Source organism: Rhinoraja longicauda, chromosome 14 (assembly GCF_053455715.1).
Source record: "Rhinoraja longicauda isolate Sanriku21f chromosome 14, sRhiLon1.1, whole genome shotgun sequence".
Taxonomy (NCBI): domain Eukaryota; kingdom Metazoa; phylum Chordata; class Chondrichthyes; order Rajiformes; family Arhynchobatidae; genus Rhinoraja; species Rhinoraja longicauda.
Genome location: NC_135966.1, coordinates 13,473,402 through 13,500,226, shown reverse-complemented (window position 1 = coordinate 13,500,226; position 26,825 = coordinate 13,473,402). Strand labels below are relative to the sequence as shown.

Genomic DNA, 26,825 nt, shown 5'->3' with positions numbered 1-26,825 from the left:
TTTGTTGCAACTCATCCCTGGAGAACTGAGCTACCTCTGCCCCAGAGGAGATTCCAATGATCCAAGAAACTAAATCTTTGCCCCCTGCATCAGTTTGAAGAGGGTCCTGACCAGAAAAGTCACATATCCATGTTCCCCAAGGATGCAGCCTGATCTACTGAGTTACTCCAGGACTTTCTGCTTTTTTGGGGGTAAACTAGCAGCAGCAGTTCCGTATTTCTCCATTTTACTGTTCATTGTATTGTGAAAATGCAATGTTTTCTTGATAAATACATCCTCAAATCTTGAATATGTTTGACTATAGGTCTAAAGTATTGAATTTAATCTGTCTGCTCCATAATTTGTTTGAGAGCGCTTTTATTAAGGCTTTGAAGTTTAATAGATGTAGGTAGGACTATGAAGATAAAAGGGAAATAAAATTATTTAATATATAAAATCAAGGCTTTTTAATTATCCATCTATTGCATTTTAATGTATTATTTACACTGCATATTAAGAATCTTGTTTGTTTCCTTTTCAGATTAATTGCCAAGAAAGTTTGGACAAATTCTGCATTTCTTCAATGAGGAACTACAGGTTGATCTTTTGCCACAATCTCAAGCAACCATAGCTGGCTAAAAAATGCTTATTCACTAAGGGTGATTGGTGTATAAGTTATTTTTTTCAGTGGGTGTCTGTGCTCAAAGGTAGGTTTTCAGAGTTAGTGCAATATATTTTTTGATTGATTGACTCTGCTTGTGTAAAACAAAAAAATTGTAAGTGACCTGCTGCCTGGCATAAAGTCACATTTTATTTGTGAGATAATGTTATGATGGCCCAATTATAAAACATCCTTGAGAAATGTAACCTTTGGAACATTTGAAACAAGTAAAATCTGTGGGAATGGGCAAAAAATGAATTGCAAAATATTTTTCAAATATTACTTCTGAAAAGACGTACAGGTATGTAGGTTAATTGGTTGGGTAAATGTAAAAATTGTCCCTAGTGGGTGTAGGATAGTGTTAATGTACGGGGATCGCTGGGCGGCACGGACTTGGTGGGCCGAAAAGGCCTGTTTCCGGCTGTATATATATGATATGATATGATAAAAGGTGAAAATTCGAGAACAAAATGCTTTAAAAAATTGAGTCTTTTAAGTATTATTTTAAAAATAAATACTTTAAATCTAAGTGGTAACTCTGGGATGTGCCCTGGATGCTGAACATTGAGAAGCTGGCTAAAATATGTATATCTCTACGATAACTTTTTGTATATTCGGGGACCAAAAGAGCAAATATTCATGCATGGAATTTGGAGTGTGTAACAGTCATTAATTTACAACTCATAATTGAATCAAATTTCTGACATATAAATATTTCAGATTAAATTGTAAAAATGCATTTAAAACTGAATCAGTGGCCTTGATGATGCGGTTACATTTATTTCAAAATATCCAACTAACAGAACCAAGTTTAATCCCAACTATGAGTGCTGTCTGTACAGAGTTTGTATTTACTCCGAGATCTTTGGTTTCCTCCCACACTCCAAAGACGTACAGGTTTGTAGGTTAATTGGATTGGTACGAGTGTAAATTGTCCCTGGTGTGTGTCAGATAATGTTGATGCGCGGGGATCGCTGGTCGGTGTGGACTCGGTGGGCCGAAGGGCCTGTTTCCGTGCTGTATCCCTAAACTAAAAAAACTAAACTAAGCAATACCAAGGAAAAGATGATAGATTTTCTTCTCTTCCTTGTGCTTCCTCAAAATAATTGATCTCTTGTGTGTTACATGCCTGAATCTCATCTGAGGATAATTTCTTTTAATGGAATTGTTAATTACACCTAAAATGGAATCCGAAATCCCAGTCTGAAGAATTTTTACACCAGAAGGCCAATGTTGCTTATTTTGCCCATTTAAACAAAAACTAAAGAGATCAAACAATCGAGATGCTGTTAACATGGTTTCAACATCTGAATGTGACTTTAAGATTTGCATCTCATCTTTATTGTGATCTTGTGGCAGGTCTCATCTTTGAATTGTCAGTTGCATTACAATAACTTTCAATGTAAAATGTCCATTGTGAATTTCCTGTCTGTAGAATTTGAAATTATGAACTCAAAGCAAATTATCTACTGGAACAGAACAAGCTATACTCGAAAGAAATAAAATAGAATGTGGCCTGTAGAGCAGTTTGACTCAATGAATTCATACCGATGTATGTTGAAAACATCAGATTTTGTTCTGTTAAATACATTGAAGCAAACAAGGCAGGAATGTTGTATATTGTTGATTAAATATCTTTTTGTTGCATGTTGGCATGCCTTCTCATTTGCATGGTTTGATCTTTAGAATCCTCCAGGGAAGGTACTCGGACTAAAAAGTTACTTTGTGTGAATCTACCATTTTTGTTACTACAAATGCATCACCTTTGTTTGAAGTAGAGGACTCTTAATTACTTTTCAGAAAATATATTGTCAGGTAACTATTTAAATCGGCCTCTATCTTTAGCATCCAATTATCTTTTTCATGGTATTCTTAATTATTTATTCATGGGAGCATCATTATCCAGCTTAGTCATGTTTTCACTATCATGCATCAAAGATAGATGCCATATTAAGATTTTGAATTTGTTTTTTCATTTCCAAATCCATGAACTGAAACTTTTTGCCGTGTTCCTCTTTGTTCCTTGTGAGCAAACTAGGAAGAGTGAGCCTGGAATTTTCTAGTTAATAATCCTTTAAGCACTAAATAGCTGAACTATTGTAGAAGTTCCATTCTAATTAATCCAAGAAAGCATAATTTTGATTCTTATTGAACTCTTCTTTAGAGGCAATGAGTTGCTGTTACTCGATGACAGGTTAGAAAAAAATTAATCTATTTCTATTCCTTGGGGTTAGTGGAAATCTGATCTGGCAGTGGTTAGCAGGGCTGTATGATATATTTGTTTAAAAATTCCTTTTGAATTTGCATGTACATTTCATATTTGCTGTGCTGCCTAATTATAAAATGAAATTCAAAATAGCTTCATTTAAAAAATGATTGAGAAGATAGCGAAATCAAAGTTCCCTTGCATTCAATTATTAAATTATTGTAGTATACAAAAAATCTTTGCTCACACACTTTATTTTTTATATAGACAAATACAGCCTTTTTGTCTGAGGGAAGATATGAGGAAGAGGTCCTCTCCTTCATCGAGTAGCAACAACTCATTAACTAGTAATACATTTTTTGGAATTCTTAATGAGCAACAACAGCAAGGATGTCATCAATGGAATGAAGTTCCATTATTAGTAAAGCACATTGTGGAATATCTGGAGGAATATGGTATGTGAAGTTTTAAGATATTGAGTTTAAACAAAAAAGCTAATCCCAAGCTAACATCTAGAAAAGGGTCAAAAGGCTTTTCGTGTTAGCTTTTAAAATATTTTATTACTTAAGGGCACTAGTGGTATTTTTGTGAAGTACAGTAAAATGCATCTGTTATCTAATGATGGCATCTGGCTCATTAGTGCCTCATTTCCAATGCTTCTTGCAAGCACACTGAAAATGTCTTGGTGGGGGAAATTTTTTCATTTAACAACCCTGCAATAATTTGGCACTCTTTTGTTGTCTCTTAAAGTAGTCTATCGGTTTCACTACAGGTGGACATGGAAATTTACAAACTTTTACTAACACGTACAATGATATTCCATTAAACAATGTAATATACAGCGTTTTTTGGAGTGGGTTGGAAAAAAGTTCAACAATACAACATGGATTATTTTTGCTGGAGTCAAGAAGGCTTCGAGGTGACCTGATAGAAATGTATACAAATTTATGTGGGGCATAGATAGGGTTGATTGTCTTTGTCCTCATAGGATAGAAATGTCAAATACAAGGGGACATAGGTTTACTCTGAGATGGGGATGGTTTTGTTTTACATAATGGTAGAAACCTGCACTAGGTCCTTATCCCTCTACTCCCTGCCTGTTTATACGTCTCGTCTAAATGCTGCTTAAACACTTCTTTCATATCTGCATCTATCACTTTCCTCAGCAATACATTCCAGGAAGTGATGGAATCAGATATAAAAGAAATGTTTAAGAAGCATTTAGATCAGATGCTTAAACAGGTACGGGGTAGAGGTGTATGGACCTTGTGCAGATATCAGAGTTGGTGCCGATATGGTAGGTCAAAAAAGGGTCTGTGCTTGTGCTGTGCTGTTCTATGATATGTGAATACTAGAAATATTTATCCTGGCACTCCTTAATTCTTTTATCAAACCTACTGCATTTTTTCCTGTTATTGCCCACTTCTGTCTCATTCATTTGTAGTTTTTTTTTGCTCTTGGATTTGGCCTGTGGAATGGGGCCCACAACCCTGCTATTAATAACACAACACAAAGAAGCATTATGCTACGTTGACTCTTTTGGTGTCGCACTATCGGAGGGATTCTATTCTCTTTGTCCTTCCACCTTCTCCACTATTGAAAACGAGTTTGTTTTCTCTTATGCAGTTCTGATAGGGATTCATATTTGAAGGATTAGTTCCCCTTTTTTTGGCATAGTTACTACCTGACCTATTGAGTATTCAGCTATTTCCAACAATAATTTTCTATTTTAGAAGTGCATGAATGACTCTTGTAGGTGAATATTATTGGGAGACACAAGTCTTGCCAACTTTTCCAAAAGATGCCATACCACTAACATTTTCAGTATGGTCTGTGCCACGAGCGCTCTGATTTTTTTCCAAGAGAGCATCCTCTTTCTTGAAATACCACTTTACCTCCTGTCTGACCTTTTGGGGTCCCAATGCCTCCATGACTAATTTCTCGCTTTCCTGTTTTCAACCTTTTGTGATGGCTGCCTGCACCAGTCCAATCCTCAATCCACTCATGCTTTAACTATTTTTGCAATCCTGTGCTAGCCATTTTGTCAGACTCTGTAATGTTAGAGGACCTGAATCATTTGTGATTCAACCATAAACCCAAAGGGCAAAGTTTATTACGTGTTTCATGAAGATTGAGGCAAGCAATTGATAACATCAACCATAAATGAAGTCAAGTCAAGTCAATTTTATTTGTATAGCACATTTAAAAACAACCTACGTTGACCAAAGTGCTGTACATCTGATTAGGTACTAAGGAAAAAAAAAATGAAACATACAGTTGTGGCGGCTCCCAAGGGTCGGGCCATACTTCTACCGACCCCTCGGCATGGGAATGGACCAGTCCCGGGAGGCGGTCCTGGACTCAGGTATATAAGGACAAGGTTTGGGCGCCAAGCCATTCCGGCAGACTAGACCCGTCTGATACCACGATACAATAAAATATACCTTCCCGAAATACCTGGCTCCTTGCCTTTATCGACGCGCTACATTGGTGACCTCGACGGTCCATTCATTAGGATGGACAGAAAAGCAGAATCCGACCGCCCGTCCGGCTCGCAGGCCGACCAGGCCCCAGCTGTCGACGCGGTAGGAATCAAGCTCCCGACCTTCTGGACCACCCGGGCTCGCGTTTGGTTTTACCAAGCGGAGGCCCAGTTCCAGCTGCAGGGCATCACAGTGGATAACACCCGGTTTTTCCACCTGGTGGGAGCCCTTGACCAGGACACGGCCGAAGAGGTAACGGAGTTCCTCCAGGACCCCCCGGCCAACGGTAAATACGAAGCCCTTAAGGAGCTGCTGCTCCTAACCCGAATGGAGCGGGCCGAAAGGCTCCTCCACATGCCAGGCCTCGGTGACCGGCGCCCATCTAGCCTCCTGAAGGAGATGGTCGCGTTACTCGACGGGCACAGACCGTGCCTAATGTTCGAGTATACGTACCTGCACCTGCTGCCGGCCGACATTCGCCTGCAGCTCACAGACGCCTCCTTTGAAGACACCCGGGCCCTCGGCAGGCGCGCGGACGCGCTGTGGGCGGCGCGCCGTGATGACGTCAGTGCGCTAAACGTCACTCGACAAGCGCCCGATTTTCTCCGGTCGGGCGGGGGAGCTGTGGAAGGAGTGACAGCTACGTCCCGGAGGCCTGCGAGATCGCCCCCGGTGGCCATTGCGGGTCGTGCACCTGCAGTCCCACACCAGCAGGCTCCAGCCAGCACCAGCAGGAGGTACTGGTGTTATTACCACCAGCGCTGGGGTGCGGCAGCCCGACAATGCCGCCAGCCGTGCACGTTTCCGGGAAACGCCGGGGCCGGCTGCCAATAGTCCCTGCGGTGGCCGGCCAGATTCACCGCCTCTTCGCCTGGGATCGGCGGTCCGGGAGCCGCTTCCTCGTGGATACCGGGGCGGAGCTGAGCGTCCTGCCCCCTTCGCCGCTGGACATTCGTTCTGGGAAGCGGGGGCCCATCCTCACCGCGGCAAATGGGAGCATTATTCAGACATATGGCGTCCGCACGGTCCACATCGCTTTCGGCGCCAGTCATTTTACGTGGCTGTTTACGATCGCCGACGTCTCCCAGCCGTTGCTCGGGGCCGACTTTCTGCGGGCTCATTCTCTCCTCGTGGACGTCAGGCAGCAGCGCTTGGTCCACTCCGCCACGATGGAGCCCATCGCGTTGCGGCTGAATGACCCCATTATACGCCCGCTGTCGTCCGTGGACTCCCATTTCGCTCGGGTGCTGGCGGACTTTCCTGATATTATGGCCCCGCAATTCCGGTCGTCGACCCCCAAGCATGGGGTGTACCATTATATCACAACTACCGGCCCACCCCTCCACGCACGAGCACGCCGACTCCCGCCTGAGAAACTACGCCTGGCACGACAGGAGTTCCGCACGATGGAGTCCTTGGGGATCGTCCGCCCTTCCAACAGCCCATGGGCATCTCCACTCCACATGGTCCCCAAGGCAAACGGGAGCTGGAGGCCTTGCGGGGTTTATCGGCGGCTGAACGTCGCTACCGCCGAGGACCGATACCCCGTGCCCCACATCCAGGACTTCAACGCCCATTTGGCTGGGGCCACGATATTTTCAAAGGTGGATCTGGTGCGAGGTTACAACCAGATCCCGGTCCACCCGGAGGATGTACCCAAGACGGCAATCATCACGCTGTTCGGACTCTACAAGTTCGTACGGATGCCGTTCGGCTCAAGAACGCCGCGCAGTCATTTCAGCGGTTAATGAACGGCGTGTGTCGCGGGCTGGATTTCCTATTTGTCTACCTTGACGACATGTTGGTAGCCAGCCGCTCGCGGCAGGAGCACTGTGCCCACCTCCGGCTGCTTTTCCAGCGGCTCAGCGAACACGGGTTGGCCATAAACCTCGCCAAGTGCCGCTTTGGCGTGGCCACAATCGACTTTCTCGGCCACCGTGTGTCCTCGCAAGAAGCGGTTCCCCTGCCGGACAAAGTAGACGCCATCCGCCGGTTTCCCCGTCCGTCCTCGGTGCGTGGCCTGCAGGAGTTCGTCGGCATGGTGGCCTTTTATCACCGGTTCCTGCCATCCGCGGCCCACATCATGCGGCCGCTATACGAGCTGCTGGCGGGCAAGCTTAAGACAGTCGTGTGGACCGACGAGGCCGTAACAGCCTTTGACGGCGCGAAGGAGGCCCTGGCTCGGGCTGTGCTGCTGGTTCACCAGGATGCCCCGACTGCCCTTACGGTGGACGCCTCAGAGTTGGCGGTTGGTGCCGTACTGGAGCAACTCACGGACGGGGGTTGGCGCCCCCTGGCCTTCTTCAGCCGGCACCTCGACAACGCCCAGAGGAAGTACAGCGCTTTCGACCGCGAGCTCCTCGCCCTGTACCTGGCCATTCGTCACTTCCGCTATTTTCTGGAGGGCCGCCCGTTCACCGCTTACACGGACCACAAGCCGCTCACGTTCGCCCTGGCAAAGGTCTCCGACCCATGGTCTGCCCGACAGCAACGCCAGTTGGCTTACATATCGGAATTCACCACCTCCATCCGCTTTATCGAGGGGAAGGAAAACCGGGTGGCCGACGCATTGTCTCGCCCCGCCATCAATGCCGTGTTAGAAGTGGCACCCGGCATTGATTATTCTGCCCTGGCGGAGGCCCAACTAACGGACGGGGAGATGCCCGCCTACCGGACTGCCATCTCTGGCCTCCGCCTTGAGGATGTTCCCCTCGGCCCCGGAGCGACGACGATACTTTGCGATGTGTCGGCAGGTCCGGGCGCCACGTCCGGGCGCCACTCCAAGGGATCGGTCTACCCTGCCGCCGTTTCGACCACCTGCACGTGGACATTGTGGGCCCGCTCCCGCCGTCCCGGGGCATCACCCACCTCTTCACGGTGGTGGACCGCTTCACGCGGTGGCCGGAGGCCATACCACTGGCTGATACGTCTACAGCCACATGCGCTCGTGCGTTGGCCGCGCACTGGATTGCTCGCTTTGGTGTGCCGGTGGTCATCTCATCGGACCGGGGGCCACAGTTCACCTCCGAGCTGTGGTCGGCCATGGCCCACCTGTTGGGCGTGCGGCTGCACCACACCACGGCCTATCACCCGCAGGCAAACGGCTTGGTGGAGAGGTTCCACCGACAGCTGAAGGCAGCGCTGAAGGCGCGACTCGCCGGCCCCGACTGGATGGACGAGCTACCATGGGTTTTGCTGGGCATCCGGACCGCGCCCAAGGAAGACCTGGCTTCATCCTCAGCGGAGCTCGTCTACGGGTCTCCGCTCACGGTGTCCGGGGAGTTCGTGCCCTCGTTGCCGGGGCGAGAGGAACCGCCCTCATCCACCCTACAGCGCCTCCGAGAGCGAGTTGGCAAGCTCGCACCGGTGCCGACGTCCCGCCATGGGACATTCCGCCCTTATGTGCCATCGGCCCTCCGGGACTGCGCCTTTGTGTTCCTGCGCCGTGACGCCCACCAGACGCCACTCCAGAGGCCGTATGAAGGCCCGTACCGGGTGCTGGAGCACGGACAGACAACCTTTGTTTTGGACATGGGGGGCCGGCCGGAGGCCGTGTCAATTGACCGCCTGAAGCCGGCCCACTTAGAAATCGACCAACCGGTGCGGGTGGCCCAGCCTCGGCCACGAGGTCGCCCCCCTTTGCTGGTCCCACCGCCTGTCCCTCCAACTGTGCCTCCGCCGGCCCCTCTGTCGACCGATTACCGTACGCGGTCCGGTCGGGTTGTGCGACCACCAGTGCGTTTCGTGCCTCCGGTTCTGGGGGGGGGTCCTGTGACGGCTCCCAAGGGTCGGGCCATACTTCTACCGACCCCTCGGCACGGGAATGGACCAGTCCCGGGAGGCGGTCCTGGACTCGGGTTTGGGCGCCAAGCCATTCCGGCAGACTAGACCCGTCTGATACCACGATACAATAAAATATACTTTCCCGAAATACCTGGCTCCTTGCCTTTATCGACGCGCTACACAGTAGGTGCTTTGAAAGACTGGTGATGGCCTACATTTGAGCTAGACTTCCAGACAACCTAGACACCGTGTAATTTGCAAACAGCTAAATAGCTCTATGGAGGACATAGAAATATGGAAACATAGAAAATAGGTACAGGAGGAGGCCATTTGGCCCTTCGAGCCAACACCGCCATTCATTGTGATCATGGCTGATCATCCACAATCAGTAACCTGTGCCTGCCTTCTCCCCATATCCCTTGATTCCACTAGCCCCTAGAGCTCTATCTAACTCTCTTTTAAATTCATCCAGTGAATTGGCCTCCACTGCCTTCTGTGGCAGAGAATTCCACAAATTCACAACTCTCTGGGTGAAAACGTTTCTTCTCACCTCAGTTTTAAATGGCCTCCCCTTTATTCTTAGACTGTAACCCCTGGTTCTGGACTCCCCCAACATTGGGAACATTTTTCCTGCATCTAACTTGTCCAGTCCTTTTATAATTTTATGTCTCTATAAGATCCCGTCTCATCTTTCTAAACTCCAGTGAATACAAGCCCAGTCTTTCCAATCTTTCCTCATATGACAGTCCCTCCATCCCAGGGATTAACCTCGTGAACCTACGCTGCACTGCCTCAATAGCAAGCATGTCCTTCCTCAAATTAGGAGACCAAAACTGCACACAATACTCCAGGTGTGGTCTCACCAGGGCCCTACACAACTGCAGAAGGACTTCCTTACTCCTATACTCAAATCCTCTACTCAAATCCTCTCGTTGTGAAGGCCAACATGCCATTAGCTTTATTCACTGTCAGCTGTACCTGCATGCTTACTTTCAGTGACTGGTGTACAAGAAGACCAAGGTCTCGTTGCACTTCCCCTTTACCTAATCTGACACCATTGAGATAATAATCTGCCTCTTTGTTTTTGCCGCCAAGGTGGATAACCTCACATTTATCTACATTATATTGCATCTGCCATGCATCTACCCACTCACTCAACCTGTCCAAGTCATCCTGCAACCTACTAACATCCTCTTCACAGTTCACAGTGCCACCCAGTTTTGTGTCTGTCATCTGCAAACTTGCTAGTGTTACTTCTAATTCCATCATCCAAATCATTAATATATATTGTAAATAGTTGCGGCCCCAGCACCGAGCCTTGTGGCACTCCACTCGCCACTGCCTGGCATTCTGAAAAGGATCCGTTTATTCCTACTCTTTGCTTCCTGTCTGCCAACCAATTCTCTGTCCATGTCAATACCCTACTCCCAATACCATGTGCTCACCAACCTCCCGTGTGGGACCTTATCAAAGGCTTTCTGAAAGTCCAGATACACTACATCCACTGGCTCTCCTTCATCCATTTTACTTGTCATATCCGCAAAAAAATCCAGAAGGTTAGTCAAGCAGGATTTCCCCTTCATAAATCCATGCTGACTTGGACCAATCCTTTTACTGCTATCCAAATGCGCCGTTATTACCTTTTTAATAATTGACACCAGCATCTTCCCCACCACCGATGTCAGGCTAACTGGTCTATAATTCCCTGTTTTCTCTCTCGCTCCTTTCTTGAAAAGTGGGATAACATTAGCTACCCTCCAATTAGCTACCCATCAATGGAGCTGCTGTAAAGATGGTCGACAGCTTCAGGTTCTTTGCCATCCATGTCACCAGCAACCTAACATTGTCACTTCACACTGATGCGGTGATTATGAAAGCACATTAGCAGATTTACTTTCATAAGCATTTGAGAAGTTTGGCATGTCCATGAAGATTCTCTTGAACTTCTACAGGTGTGTCATATAAAGTATTTTGATGGGGCACATCTCAGCTTGGTATGGCAACTGCTCTGCTCTTGACTGCCTGAACCACAGAGAAAGGTGAACACTGCTAGGTCCATCACAATCTTGTATCTTCTTCCATAGAGTCCTTGTTCAAGGTAGGCTTTGCATCAGGAAGGCTGGAAATATCGTGAAAGATGCTTGCCAACCTGGCCATTCCCATCTCTCCCAGAAGATAGATACGGGAGCTTGAAAGACCAGCCGTCCAGATTGCACAGCTTCCCCATGGCTCTCTGACCTCTTAACTCCACTTTATTCGCTTCTTCCATTATTGCATTTCATTATTTGTTTGCGCTCCAGATTGCAATCTTTGGCCCATTCTGCTGTTTTGAATTTGTTGTATTTATGCTTGTATCTATAATTACTGTTTGCTCCCGGCTTTATGTGGATGAAGAATTTCATTGCACCTTGGTGTATATGATAATAAAGCTAAGGTGCATTTGAAACATGAACTTATCAGACAAAGCTGAGAACCTAAATGTGTACCCATTGGATACATTTCATTCCTCAGATGTTGCTTTGCCATCGAGTGTTTCTCGCATTTTCTGTTTCTCCTAGTTTTCACCTTTTTGGCTATGATTTTTTTTTACCATGGTCAGCATGAAATCTATCCCCAGGGGTTTTGGCGTGGCTCTGCATGCCTTTAGGAAATCACATGCTTTATGTATAGTTTATATCAGTTTATTTTGACGTAAACACTCATTTGCAATACATGCAATCCCAATAGATATTGCTGTATAAACACCCATTGTTTTGAGCTATGAGTGCTGTGATGGTTTTTTAAATTCTGCAAGCAACATGTAGTGCCTGTAAAATTGCATGACGCACAAAATGTTTTAACATCATGTATTCTGATAACTAGCATTTTTAACACCAAATTTTCCAATGAATTAATGACAATATTTTATGATTGCTTATTCTGAAACATAACATATTCAAAAAAAGATAACTGAATCAAATACAATGGATTATTTTGATCTGCAAGGGATTGAAAATTGCTTTGAAAACACCCAAATTTATCATTATAAAAATTGTCTTTTCTTTTGAAACATTATAATTGAGCCTTCTTTCAGAAAACATCTTATTTTAATACGGATAGAGTATTTTTTTTTCTTCCAGAGAATATTGAGGATGAACTTAGGAAGTTGAAATGCTTCTTGGACGTGTTTCCAACTGTTAACTACGATCTCCTGAAGTTCCTCCCAAGATTCCAGGTCAAGGTAGGATTCCAAAAGAAAGAAAAGTGGACTGCAACGAATCATTCTGCTGTATTTGACCTGGAAGTTTTCTAGTAAGTTTAAGCTTTATTTGTAGACTGATTACATAGTTTTTTAATATTTAAAAAAATATATATCTATTTACATTAATGTTATTGCAAGCCTCCTCTGATTCCATGTGACAAAGAAATACATAGAACTAGCGAAGTGGAAATTTCACCTAGTTTCTATTGAGTAGACAGAGCTGAAATTATGCTGATTGTAATGAAACAATCAATTTTTTAAATTTAAACTGCGTATGCTAAATAAAAATTAACACAATTTAAATGTGCTTGCACAACCAGAATAATATTCAGTGTTATAATGGACTCAAAAAGTGACAACCCAATCTCTAATTACACTTCTGTGTTATTTAATTCTTTATATGATCTCATAGCATATAATGTTGCAAAATTTCTACGGTTAGTTAATTCACATCAAAAAACTCATAATCATGGAAAGGTCGCAGGAATGAAAAAACATAGCAGAGGGTTCTATTTTAGGTTGGAATTGGCGCCAAGGTTATTAGGATTATCAAATTATTCAAAGAATTGCTCTTTGAAAATATAGTTCTTATTACATTGTGAAATTATGTTCAAACTTAGTGCCTTGATTTACTTTACCCAAATGGTGACAGAAAGGGCTTTACACATTAAAAGTGTTGAATGGGATGCTTGTAGTAATTTGCAGACACAACGTGCTGGAATAACTCAGAGGGTCAGGCAGCATCTCTGGAGCTCGTGGATAGGTGACGTTTTGGATCGGGAACATCCCCATCCATGTTCTCCAGAGATGCTGCGTGACCCGCAGTTACTCCAGCACTTTATCGTCTTTTGTAAAGCATCATCTGCAGTTCTTTGTTTCTACCCTTCTAGTAATTTCCTTTTTAAACTGAACCTCTGTAGTACCAAGAATGTGACACATGGCATGAGTCTGTACTGCTCAGTACTTACCAGATTTTCATGTTTAATTGGACTTCTTGTGTGCTGAAATTAATATTATTAGTTTGAATGCATTTGTTTTGATTCAAACTGCTGTGTCTCCAACATTTACTTAGACTTGGCTTTTTTTTAAAGTAAAGCCTTGGAAGCATGGGTTTCCTGAGAATGTTTGCCTTTTTTATTAACAATAAAGATGAAACAATAAAGACTCTATGGTACCTCTTGAATCTGAGCCATACAGTTCAGGAAGGTCCCAGGTTTGATTCTGTCTGTGCTGAATAAACCTTAAGTTGTGGCAGCATTTTGGGCAGTAGGCTGCGACATTAATTGTGGAAAAGAAAATTATGAACTTTCCCTGGTCTGCCTTTTTTTGGTCATTGATATCAATTGATCTATCATCCTGTGAATTTGCTAGAGTTCAGTGAATAAGTTAATATGAAAACAAGATTGGTCTTTGGTACAATGCCTTTAATTCATCAATTTCAGTGGGGGAATCTTACAATAATATAGATCTTCAATATTTGCTGTCTAGTCCTTGCATAAATAAGAATTGTTTTGGCAAGGTGTGTGTGCATGTTTATTTTCAGAAAGGTAAGACAAATTCCAAGCCATTTAAATATTTCCTTTTGAGAAATGTACCAGAATAGTTAAATAACTCACTATTTATATACTTTGCCCAGTTTTTTCATGCAAGAACAAATTGTACATTTGTAGAATAGGATCATACTTGTATAGCATAGAAATATGCTATTCGGCCCAGCATGTACATGTCAACTAATGGCATCCATACTTATTAATTTCGTCTGCCAGCACTTGGCCCACAGCTTTATATGTTTAGAGATACAGAGCGGAAACAGGCCCTTCGGCCCACCGGGTTCTCACCGACCAGCGATCCCCGCACATTAACACTATCCTACACCCACTAGGGACAATTTTTACATTTACCAAGCCAATTAACCTACAATGTCCAGATGATTCAAATGCTTGCCTCATTTTTTAAATTATTGTAATAACTTGCATGTGTACCATCATTTTAACTCCAGTTAGAGTAAGTTTTGCAGTCTTAAATATTTCACTGCAGGTTACTTTTATGACTTTTTCATATTCCTAAGTTGTGTTTTTAGATTGATGCTTAAAATTATCCCCTATCTTCCATAATAAATCTGTCTGCAAAAATTCCTCCCTGTGGGCAAAGTAAAGATTAATTAAAGTTCAAGATATAGAGTAAATAATGCATGATTTTTGGGTTCAATCTTCACCAATTTCAGTGGAGCGATCTTACAATAAAAATAGATCTTTCAAATTTTAATAATAATAAGTAAATTCCTCAATACTTTTTTAATATTGGAACAAATGCATTAGAGAGCATTTGTCAGACAAGAACATGTCTCAAAGTCCAACATTGCAATTGGTGCCCGATTATGTTAAAAATAGGTTCAAGATTCAGTAAACTTTGTTAAATATTTATTTTGCAGTATATACACAGATGTGGAAGATATGAAAGAACAAGAAGCAGCTAACAATATAATGTCTGAACTACTGGAAAATTACAGTGATTTCTTTGGTACTGAAGAGTTTCTCCCCACAGATATTTCAAATTCATTTTGTGTTGAGGTAACTCAATTTGTTAAATTTATTTATTTAAAATTTCATGTTTCCTGGGGACAAAATTTAAATGAAGCTTTCAGTTAACTTTCAATATGAAATAATTGCTGGACAGGGATACCAAATAGATTGCTTTCTGTCATCCACATGTTCCCAAGGTGCAATTGAAATCTTGTTTGATTAATAACTAATTTACATCAAATACAAACATGAAATGAAGATCTGCTAGTAATAGAAAGATTTTTGAGCGATGGTTCTAAAGGTGTTTGGTTTTTCTTGAGCATGTTATGCTCACCAGTGCAATATGTCACATTACTGAAAGAATCCTACAATAAATCTATCCAATTTGTATTATCTAGATAGAATCAATGCATTTACTCGGCCCTTGGCCCCATCTTCCTCCACCTTTTTGTTTTAAAGCATTGACTATCCTCTGCTCCTATTAAGTTCCACAGCCAAACTAAGAGTGAAAAGATGCAATCACAAGAAGAATTTATAAAATGGCAAGGTTACTACCCTGCTTTGCAGATCCATATTGATTCCAATGTACATCCCAATATTTTACTTGATGTCAATTACATTTTCAGCCTTGATTTTCAGCCAAAATACAATTGTTCTGAGAATTACTGACCTACAGCTATATGCCGGTCAGCTTGTTCCTGGCATCCATATCTGTATATTGCAGCACATGCCTAGAATGAGCTGGAGGTCGGATGCAGGTGCATGTGACCTCTTCTGCTGCCACTGGGCTTGGCCCTGACCCCATCTTGCATCAGGCTTGGTATCTGTATGTAGCATAAAACTATACATTTAAATGGGATCTCTGACCTTTGTTGAAACTTTTAATATATTTGATGGCCTTTTTTATTTTTCACTCTTAATATATTGTTTTCGTCTTTAAAAGTTTTATGTCAGTAAGAAAAAGGAAACTTAAAAAATGTCTCTAATTATCAAGCAATAATGTGTCAAAGGCATCAAACCAGTATAGGAACAGGGCTATGGGATGTACAACTTGCAGCCCGCTCTGCCTTGCTCAATAGCCAGGTCACATGGGTGATTGGATCCAGAGAAGTGAGACTGAGAAAAAGTCGGGCGTCGCAAATGGTGGAGAGGGTAAAGTGGCGTCTGGATGGTGGGTTAGATAGAGCAGAGTGATGGTGATTATGAAAGGATGCATTAAATATGATCTGGTCTGATCAGAATTAGAACTTCCTGCTTGTTCCTTTGCATATTGATTCCTTTCCATTTAAGTACAAAACCTTTCCATGTATTCTTGTTCTTGCATCAATGATTTTGCATTTTTTTACTTTGAATTTCAACTGCTGCATGTCTGCCCTTATCCTAGCTGTGTAGGAAATCCTGTTGGTTTTCCCACCTGACACCTTCATTAACTATTCTGCACGGTACGTTCATTAACTGTACGTTTAGTCGCTGAATTGTGATTATTAGCTCAGGCCTTTGATTAATATCTTCATAATTGTCTCAGAATACAATCCTATGGGATCCTAATCTGGGCATGGTTCCAATCCACTGATGATCCTTGTGCCTGTATCAACCTTTCCAGAGGAACTATAACAAAGATATTACTGAGACACAACATTATGCATGGTTTACCAGTATATTTATCAAACTATTTTATTTACCTAAAGGAAAATCAGCATGAAGACCGTCTAGTTCTCCCATTATGAGTCCGCTTGATTCGGTTTTCAGTCCAGAAATAATAAACAAACGTGCTGGAGTTGGAGATCTTTTCCTGTTTTTTGGAACTGATGGGAGTGTTCCAAGTAGAGAAGTTATACCATTTTCCTAGCAGGAAGGGTTGCTGCTGCTAGTGGAGACGATTTGATGGAATGAGATCCTTACCATAGATTCACAATAAACTGGTAGAAGGTTTGAATTGGATGGCAGGGAATTGGTGAGTTTGGAAGACAAAGGATACCAAATGGATGGTACAGTGGCACAGCTGGTAGAGCTGTTGCCTCACAGCGCCAGAGACCTGGGTTCAATCCTGACCTCAGCTGTTGTCTCTGTGGAGTTTGCACATTCTAAATGGACAGGTAAATATTCAAGTAAACATTCATTTCACAAAATGCTGGAGTAACTCAGCAGGTCAGGCAGCATCTCAGTAGAGAAGGAATGGGTGATGTTTCGGGTCGAGACCCTTCTTCAGACTGATGTCGGGAGGGGGCGGGACAAAGAAAGGATGTAGTTGGAGACAGGAAGACTGGGAGAACTGGGAAGGGGAGGGAAAAGAGAGGGACAGAGGAGCTATCTAAAGTTAGAGAAATCAATGTTCATACCGCTGGGGTGTAAGCTGCCCAAGCGAAATATGAGATGCTGTTCCTCCAAATTGCGGTGGGCCTCACTATGACAATGGAGGAGGCCCATGATAGAAAGGTCAGACTGGGAGGGGGAGGTGAAGTGCTGAGCCACCAGGGGATCAGGTTGGTTAAGGCGGACTGAGCGAAGGCGTTGAGCGAAACGATTGCCAAGCCTGCGTTTGGTTTTGCCGATGTAGAGAAGTTGACATCTGGAACAGCGGATACAATAGATGAGGTTGGAGGAGGTGCAGGTGAACCTCTGCCTCACCTGGCTGATGGGGTGGAAGGTGGGGACAAGGGGGACTCTATCCTTGTTACGAATGGGGAGAGGGGGAGCAAGAGCGGAGCTGCGGGATATAGCGGAGGCCCTAGTGAGAGCTTCATCTATAATGGAAGAGGGGAAGCCCCATTTCCTAAAGAATGACGACATCTCTGATGCCCTAGTGTGAAACACCTCATCCTGGGCGCAGACTTTTTAGAGGAGACAGGGTGGGAAGAAGTGTAGTCAAGATAGCTGTGGGAGTCAGTAGGTTTGTAGTAGATGTCGGTCACTAGTCTGTCTCCTGTGTTGGAGATGGTAAGATCCAGAAACGGTAGGGAGATGTCGGAGATGGTGCAAGTATATTTAAGAGCAGGATGGAAATTAGTGGTGACATGTATGAAGTAAGTGAGTTTTGCATGGGTACAAGAGGTAGCAACAATGCAGTCGTCAATTTAGCGGAGGTAGAGTTCGGGGATGGGGCTAGTGTATGCCTGGAACAGGGATTTTTCGACATACCCGACTAAGAGGCAGGCATAGCTAGGACCCATGCAAGTGCCCATGGCTACGCCTCTGGTTTGGAGGAAGTGGGAGGAGTCAACGGAGAAGTTGTTAAGGGTAAGAACCAGCTCTGCTAGGCGGAGAAGAGTGTTAGTAGATGGAGATTGGCTGGTTCTACGGTCGAGGAAGAAACGGAGGGCTTCAAGACCATCCTTGTGGGGGATGGAGGTGTAGAGTGACTGGACATCCATGGTAAAGATGAGGGAATGGGGGCCTATTGAGGAGACGGAGAGCAAATGAGGTGTCTTGGACATAGCTGGGGAGGGATTTGACCAGGGGGGATCTGATGGAGTCGAGGTAGGTGGAAATTAATTTGGTAGGACATGAACAGGCAGAAACAATGGGTCTGCCAGGACAGTTCTGTTTGTGGATTTTAGGGAGAAGGTAAAATCGGGCTGTGCGGGGCTGGGGAACGATAAGGTTGGAGACATTAGAGGGCAGAGCGCCGGAATTGGTGAGATCAGTGATAGTGTTAGTGATTAAGGTCTGGTGCTCGTCGATGGGGTCATGGTCCGAGGATAAGTAGGAGGAGGTGTCTGAGAGTTGTCGTCTGGCCTCGGTCCAGTAGAGGTCAGCGCGCCAGACTACCACGGCACCTCCCTTGTCAGCGAGTTTGATGACTAAGTCGGGGTTGTTGCAGAGTGAGTTGAGGGCTGTACGTTCAGGAGGGGAGAGGTTAGAGTGAGTCAGAAGAGTGGAAAATTTGAGGCGGTTGATGTCACGCCGGCAGTTGGAAATGAAAAGGTCTAGTGAAGATAGACAGCTATACAGGTGCTCCTCAACTTACAATGGGGTTACGTTTCGACAAACCCATCAGAAATGAAAATATTGTACGTCGAAATGCATTTAAATACACCTGATCACCTGGCCGGAAGCGAGCTACAGGTCGCTGCCGTTGCATAGCGTTTACTCCATTGTAAAGTCGAAATATCACACGTCGAAGCATCGTTAGTCGGGGAGCACCTGCACAGTGCAATCTAAATGAGTTAGTCAATCCATATCATCTTATTTGCTAACTATTTTATTTCCAGGTAGAAACACTGATGTTTCAAAACACCATTGCACGTATTCTGCCATTGAATCAATCTTAGTTTAAAGAACCATTCAATGGTATTTATTTGGCTTTAAATGCTTTATTTTCTACTGAGTAGCTCATTCAAAAAGGTAGGAGTGCTAATGCAGTTTTTTTTGCATGGTTACAGATTAGTCTGTTGTATTCAGAAGGATCTTTCCAATTATTTCATTCCATTTATCTTATTCGGATCTGACTCAGATATGCCAGGCCCATTTTGACAATTTGTATCAAATGAATAACATTTGTTATGGAATTTGACTGTTTATTGTTTGTATTTATAAACGTGATATTTTCAGCTCTGCCTTCAATATTTTAATGTATTTTTCCACCACCTTTCAAATTGGACACAGTACTTTTGATTATTGTTTTCACTGCTGTGTATTTTTTCTAATTTAAATCCTCACTTTGTCCTATTTCCTAACATAGCTTTTTTACCCCTCTTTGCTATTGCCTCTGCTACTTTTGATGGGTAGAACACATGCAGTTTATATCGCTTCCTACTTAAAAAATCCGATTACCTGCCCCAAAGGCTCAGATGTACATTGGTATATCTAATTATCCTCTGCACATGGCATGGGTATTTTCTGAAATGCTACTGCATAAACCTCATAATTCTCGAAATTTAGCTTCAATCTATTTTTCTTTCCCACTTGGACAAGAATTGGAGGTTCCTCTGCTCTTTAGCGGTGGCAGTTTGCTTTTAGATCCTTCACCTATACTTTTGGGATATATGCAATAGATGGCATAACATTCTATTTTTTCCTCTGGTTTGAGAATTCAACAGTTGATTTGCCCAATTCCACAGTTCTATGCTAAATAGGTACTTTGAGTGCCTTATTGTATGTACTTGTTGACATTTGTCTCCATGTCACCTTCAGAATCTAACTGTTGGAATGTACAATGGATGACTGCTCCTGACCGCTATTCATAATTTTCCAGTGAAGTACCAAACTCTAATTCTCCTTTATTTAGTTTAGAGATACAGTGCGGAAACGGGCCCTTTGGCCCACGAAGTCCACACCGATCAGCGATCCTCGCACATTAACACTATCCTACACACACTCGGGACAATTTTACTCTTATACCAAGCCAATTAACCTACAAACTTGAACGTCTATGGAAGTCTAGGAATGAAACCAAAGATCTCGGAGAAAACCCATGTGGTCACGGGGAGAACGTACATTCTCCGTACAGACAGTACCCGTAGTCGGGATCGAACCCGGGTGTCTGGCTTTGTAAGGCAGCAACTCTACCTCTCCGCCATCGTGCCGCTCTTTGCTAATATGATTTTCTCTAGTTCTGTAAATGTTAAAAAAATATTCTGAATATGATTGCAAACATATGGGATCTGTAATCCTGAGAACATACAATAATTCTGAAATTTGACTTGTATGATTCACAAACAGGACTGCTTTTTCCAGCAGATAATGTTGAATCTTTGGAAATTTAGTGTTTTGTGACTAAAACGTTCAGCTAAAAAAATCTAATGCTAATTCATAGTATTTTAGGCTTTGGCCATTTCTTGGAAAAGCAAGCTCTAATTTTTCCAGTGGGCAGTTGCAGCTACTGTTCTGATGTCACAAGTATTGTGGCTGAATTTACAGGATAAAATAAACAAACTTTCTTATTGGGAACTATTAGACCTTGCATGCACTATTTTTTTTGAGTGGGGGGGGGGCGGGTGGAGGGAGGGGGAGAGGGTTGATAGTTAAGAGTGCAAGTTTATTAGGAAGGAAGGCATGCTATGTGTGGACCAACTGGCTGGAGTGTTCAATAACATTTTTAACCTCTTCTGCTGTCTGAGGCTCCTACCTGCAACAGAAGGGCATCATACCCAAGAAGCACATGGTGATGTGCTGCACTGACTACCATTTGGTAGTACTTACATCCACCTTTAATGAAGTACTGTGGTTATGGTGCTAATTGACTCCTGCCTCAAATAACATCAGCTTGTCTATTGCAACATCAGATGTTATCTCATTATCTCTCCACTTTTGTGACTGCAGAGATCACATGTTCAAGTTATCCTAAAGAGTAGCATTAGAATTTCTTCCTAAGGAAGTGCATATTTAAGAGGAAACCACGTTAGTAGGTGGAAAATCTATGGTGAGCCCTTAACACGGTTTCCTACTTGTTATTTTGCATTGCTCCATGTTTCCTGCCTCTAATTTTTCGAATATTTTACCTCTCTAGGTTGTCCTCTCTTGGCTGCGCCAACGTGGTGCCCCAATGTAATTAAGATTATGCAATTTTGTGTTCAATATAGTCATTGGTTATAAGACCCAAGGAGCAGGATTAGGCTATTCAGCCCATCTAATCTACTCTACCATTTGATCTATTTTTGCCTTTTTTTTTCCATTCTCCTGCCTTTAACCTTTGTCACCCTTACTAATCAAGAGCCTATCAATTTCTGCTTTAAAAATACCCAACGTCGGCCTCCACAGCTATCTGTGGCAATGAATTCCACCGATATTCCACCCTCTGGCTAAAGAAATTCCTCCTCATCTTCATTATAAATGTATGTCCTTTTATTCTGTGCCCTCTGATTCTAGATGCTCTCATTACTGGAAACATCCTTTCCACATCCACTTCTACATCTAGGCTTTTCAATGAGATCCCCCGTCATCCAGCGAGTACTGTTTTTTTATATGGCAAAATTCTTTAGACTGGATCATTCTTGAATTATCATTACTTTTGATGTATTATCTTTCTGGAACAGATTATTTTCTTGGCTGACAAGCAAGAGAAATCCTTAAGTAATATTCTGAATGAATTATCAAATAAAGACAGCATTCTGTGATCTCTCTAAGATCTCAAACATCATTAATGGAATCATCAATGGTGTAATGTTTGTTACCAGACTAGTTGTAGAATTGCATTGTCCAGTTTACTTCAGTTGAAGGTTGAGAGATCCTAAGAAAGACTTGACTATTGAAAATATTCTGTCACTTTCTTTTGTTTCAGAGGAACAATTGGCTCAAGATGTCACTGAGATAGCTATGCTTACGCCAGGATACTAATGTTGAAAAGTTTGTAATTTCAGGTTACTGAATCATGTGAGGAAAGCAATAAAATAGAACAAACTGATGAACCTCCTAAAGACAGGATGTTGTTAATGGTGAACTCTGAACACTCGATGATGACCAAGAATGTAACTGAATCTGACAATATGGTTTTGTCAACGAGGTAAATTGTTATCTACTTATCAGTAGAACATGTTTGATGTGCATTGATGTATTTTGTTCTTGAGCTCTTTTCATCACTGATTTGGAATTGGTGCAGAATCTCAAATCGGAGATGTTTCATAAAATGTACATACAGAAACGGTCCCTTCTGTGCACCATGTCCATGCCAGCCTAATTGCCCATCTACTCTATTCCCATCTGCCTGCATTAGGGCAGTATCCTTCTATAACTTTCTTGAAGATTTTTATGCATAGTTTTTGGAGTTGAGGTCAAACTACCAGGTTTTTCAGATATATACTATTTTAAAAGCTACTGTTCCAGATGCAGTGAAGTAATATCCTCCGTCTGTTTCATGTGGTATTTATGTTAGTTACATTATATACAAATCTGTCTCCATTTGATATTTTGGTCAGGTATATTATGGTTTGCAGTGTTTACAGAAGCAGTATAGGTTTTGGGGAAAATGGTTTGGTGCAGATTAAAGCAGCTGAAATTCATTACAGTTATTGCAAGGGCTCTTCAAAGATTTGAAAAAAGTTCTGTGTTGAAGTAATTCCTGAATATAACCTTTAATATCCACTGAAGGTAAAAATATGTTTTAGATGTTCACATCTTGCATTGTTATAAGCATTATGAATAGATTATTTACCCAGCGCCTTTAATAAATATGTGGGTATAATGTGGTGAGTGTCTGTTAACATCTTGGTTAATTTCAAAAATGTGAGTGGCGATCATCATACCCTTTACATGGATGCTTTTTGGAAGCGCTTTGGAAAGAAGATTTTAATGTTGGAGTAATCATATTTGGAAATAATATGCTGTTTAGTTTCTTGCGGCAAGTTTCTTTTCTATTTTGCTGCCATAAGCATCAGTAAATGATAAATTATTTCCTGAAAATAACTATCTGCAGCTCTGAATGAATGATAAGACGATATGTTTGCTTATTATAAATTTAACCGTTAACATTGTTATAAGTAAAACTGGTTTGGGTGCAAATATTTTAAATGTGTCGCTGCATATGGTTGAGGCTGACACTTCATTTTGAGGGGTTGATGTAATTTAAAGGCAGTGTTTTTCAGATAAAATGTTAAAGCTCAGGAGCATCTGCCCCTTTGGAGCTCACAACAACATTCAAAAAGGCTTGGAATTTTCTCTGTCGATGTTTATTGCTCCATAGTTAATGTTGGTAATTTGTCTCGTTGGCAATACTGGATTATGCTCCCAAATTATCTGTTGAGTTTCCAGTGTTACAGCATCAAAATCAACAAGGGATTTGCTTTACATAAAGAGCCACGTTGGGATGTCCTGGGGATATGAGAACTACTGAGGCAAATGGAACTTTTTCTAAAATCTACAAATATATTAGGGTTCTTATAAATTACAATTTGTGTGCATCCTTTCACACTATACTCCCTGTACTTTTCTCTTGCAGTGCTCATGGTTCCCTTGTCAATCAAGTGACTGTACACGCAGAGTAAGTACTGGTCATTTTTGTAACTGGTTTTATAAATAGCCCAATTGCAAACCAAATGTTGTCTCTTTTTTTCTGCTTTCTCCCGACACCATTGTTTCTATATTAATGTTCCTGTCGTCACACTAACTGCAATCAGCTGTTCCGAGTAATTGAATCTATAATATTTATAATTTGGTACAATTCAGCATTATTTAGAAGAATATTTAAAAGTTCCTTTGGAGGAAAATAATATTTTTACAATTGATGTAAATGAAGGCACGAAAGCAATTTTTGTTAAATTTGCAAGTGAGACAAAGATTGTCAGGGAAACAAGCTCTGAAGTGGACATAATGTGGCTACAAATAATATTGCGAGGCTAAGTGAATGGGCAGAGCTCTGACAAAAGTGGGACATATGTAGGAAAATACAAAATTATGCATTTTGGCCAGGAAAAAAACCAGCTCATTATCTAAATGGTGTAAGATTGCAGAGCTTTGAAGTGTGCGATTCTCAATCTGCTAGCAAGCAGGTATAGCAACAAGAAAGTAACAAGAAAAGAGAATAACATTATCATTTATTTCAAAACATGCAAATTACTTCCACATGATTTTGCTTTGATTTGTATGCTAGTAAATGGTTTCTTTTTCTACTTAAATTGAACAAGTCTATTTTGTTAATCAGTCCAAATGACATATTGAATGTCATTTGAATGAACCTGAAAGAATGTCCGTGTAAAATTAGAACATATCAGAATTCTTGATTATTTCCCATTTGTTACAGTTTTATAATTCTTCCCACTTTTGAGCTCAGCTTTTACTTTCTGCATTTGATGGTTTAAATACCAAATCAATGAGTTTTAAACAAATTGTCATCAATTGGCATTTTGCACCAATTCAAATAGTTTAGCAATTCTCCACCATTATAGCATTGTATGCTGATTTGGCTAAGAATTGAGCACCTAGTTTTAAGTAGCAGTTAACAATTTTCTGTGAACTGGACTAGTTTATTTTCTTTATTTACATTCTAGAGAAGATTTCACTGAAGAGAATAGTCGCAACTCGGGAGTTGGCAAAATAGCCTTTTCAGAAAGTTTGCAGCATGCAGATAGTTTGGAAGACAATGATCAGGAAATTTCGCTACATAATTGTACATTGGAAGTACTGAGGACGCATTTGCACCAAAGTGTTGAAAATGTAAGTAAAATGATGACGATCCGTCTTGAAATGAATGAGAAGAATTTGAAGTGGATTGCTACAAATACTTAAGTCAGGCAACCTCAATACCAGAAAACAAGACATTTCAGAACGGAATAAAATAATAGATAAAATATGAGCTAAGATGGTGGTTATAACATTAGACAATAGACAATAGACAATAGGTGCAGGAGTAGGCCATTCAGCCCTTCGAGCCAGCACCGCCATTCAATGCGATCATGGCTGATCACTCTCAATCAGTACCCCGTTCCTGCCTTCTCCCCATAACCCCTCACTCCGCTATCCTTAAGAGCTCTATCCAGCTCTCTCTTGAAAGCATCCAACGAACTGGCCTCCACTGCCTTCTGAGGCAGAGAATTCCACACCTTCACCACCCTCTGACTGAAAAAGTTCTTCCTCATCTCCGTTCTAAATGGCCTACCCCTTATTCTTAAACTGTGGCCCCTTGTTCTGGACTCCCCCAACATTGGGAACATGTTATCTGCCTCTAATGTGTCCAATCCCCTAATTATCTTATATGTTTCAATAAGATCCCCCCTCATCCTTCTAAATTCCAGTGTATACAAGCCCAATCGCTCCAGCCTTTCAACATACGACAGTCCCGCCATTCCGGGAATTAACCTAGTGAACCTACGCTGCACGCCCTCCATAGCAAGAACATCCTTCCTCAAATTTGGAGACCAAAACTGCACACAGTACTCCAGGTGCGGTCTCACCAGGGCCCGGTACAACTGTAGAAGGACCTCTTTGCTCCTATACTCAACTCCTCTTGTTACGAAGGCCAACATTCCATTGGCTTTCTTCACTGCCTGCTGTACCTGCATGCTTCCTTTCATTGACTGATGCACTAGGAAACCCAGATCTCGTTGAACTCCCCCTCCTCCTAACTTGACACCATTCAGATAATAATCTGCCTTTCTATTCTTACTTCCAAAGTGAATAACCTCACACTTATCTACATTAAACTGCATCTGCCATGTATCCGCCCACTCACACAACCTGTCCAAGTCACCCTGCAGCCTTATTGCATCTTCCTCACAATTCACACTACCCCCCAACTTAGTATCATCTGCAAATTTGCTAATGGTACTTTTAATCCCTTCGTCTAAGTCATTAATGTATATCGTAAATAGCTGGGGTCCCAGTCCCCCACTGGTCACTGCCTGCCATTCCGAAAGGGACCCATTTATCCCCACTCTTTGCTTTCTGTCTGTCAACCAATTTTCTATCCATGTCAGTACCCTACCCCCAATACCATGTGCCCTAATTTTGCCCACTAATCTCCTATGTGGGACCTTGTCGAAGGCTTTCTGAAAGTCGAGGTACACCACATCCACTGACTCTCCCTTGTCAATTTTCCTAGTTACATCCTCAAAAAATTCCAGTAGATTTGTCAAGCATGATTTCCCCTTAGTAAATCCATGCTGACTCGGAATGATCCCATTACTGCTATCCAAATGCTCAGCAATTTCGTCTTTTATAATTGACTCCAGCATCTTCCCCACCACTGATGTCAGACTAATTGGTCTATAATTTCCCGTTTTCTCTCTCCTTCCTTTCTTAAAAAGTGGGACAACATTAGCTACCCTCCAATCCACAGGAACTGATCCTGAATCTATAGAACATTGAAAAATGATCTCCAATGCTTCCACTATTTCTAGAGCCACCTCCTTAAGTACTCTGGGATGCAGACCATCAGGTCCTGGGGATTTATCAGCCTTCAGTCCCATCAGTCTACCCAAAACCATTTCTTGCCTAATGTGGATTTCCTTCAGTTCCTCCATCACCCTAGGTTCTCCGGCCCCTAGAACATTTGGGAGATTGTGTGTATCTTCCTCAGTGA

At 42.6% G+C, this 26,825-nt stretch overlaps 1 protein-coding gene across 5 annotated transcripts in view; it reads left to right on the top strand.

The window, feature by feature from the left end:
- The window catches only part of LOC144600067 (protein FAM13B-like), a 70,639-nt gene that overhangs the window by 9,655 nt on the left and 34,159 nt on the right, over nucleotides 1-26,825 (top strand). For 2 of the 5 annotated variants that reach the window (XM_078411435.1, XM_078411437.1), the window contains exons 2-8: nucleotides 521-686; nucleotides 3,114-3,301; nucleotides 12,232-12,403; nucleotides 14,785-14,923; nucleotides 22,174-22,316; nucleotides 23,748-23,789; nucleotides 24,796-24,961. In XM_078411435.1, coding sequence (XP_078267561.1) covers nucleotides 3,145-3,301; nucleotides 12,232-12,403; nucleotides 14,785-14,923; nucleotides 22,174-22,316; nucleotides 23,748-23,789; nucleotides 24,796-24,961 — 819 coding nt within the window. In that variant the 5' untranslated portion in view covers nucleotides 521-686; nucleotides 3,114-3,144. Of the gene's footprint in view, nucleotides 1-520; nucleotides 687-2,326; nucleotides 2,456-3,113; nucleotides 3,302-12,231; nucleotides 12,404-14,784; nucleotides 14,924-22,173; nucleotides 22,317-23,747; nucleotides 23,790-24,795; nucleotides 24,962-26,825 lie in introns of all 5 variants that reach the window. The other 3 variants (XM_078411436.1, XM_078411438.1, XM_078411439.1) reach the window with 3 other exon arrangements.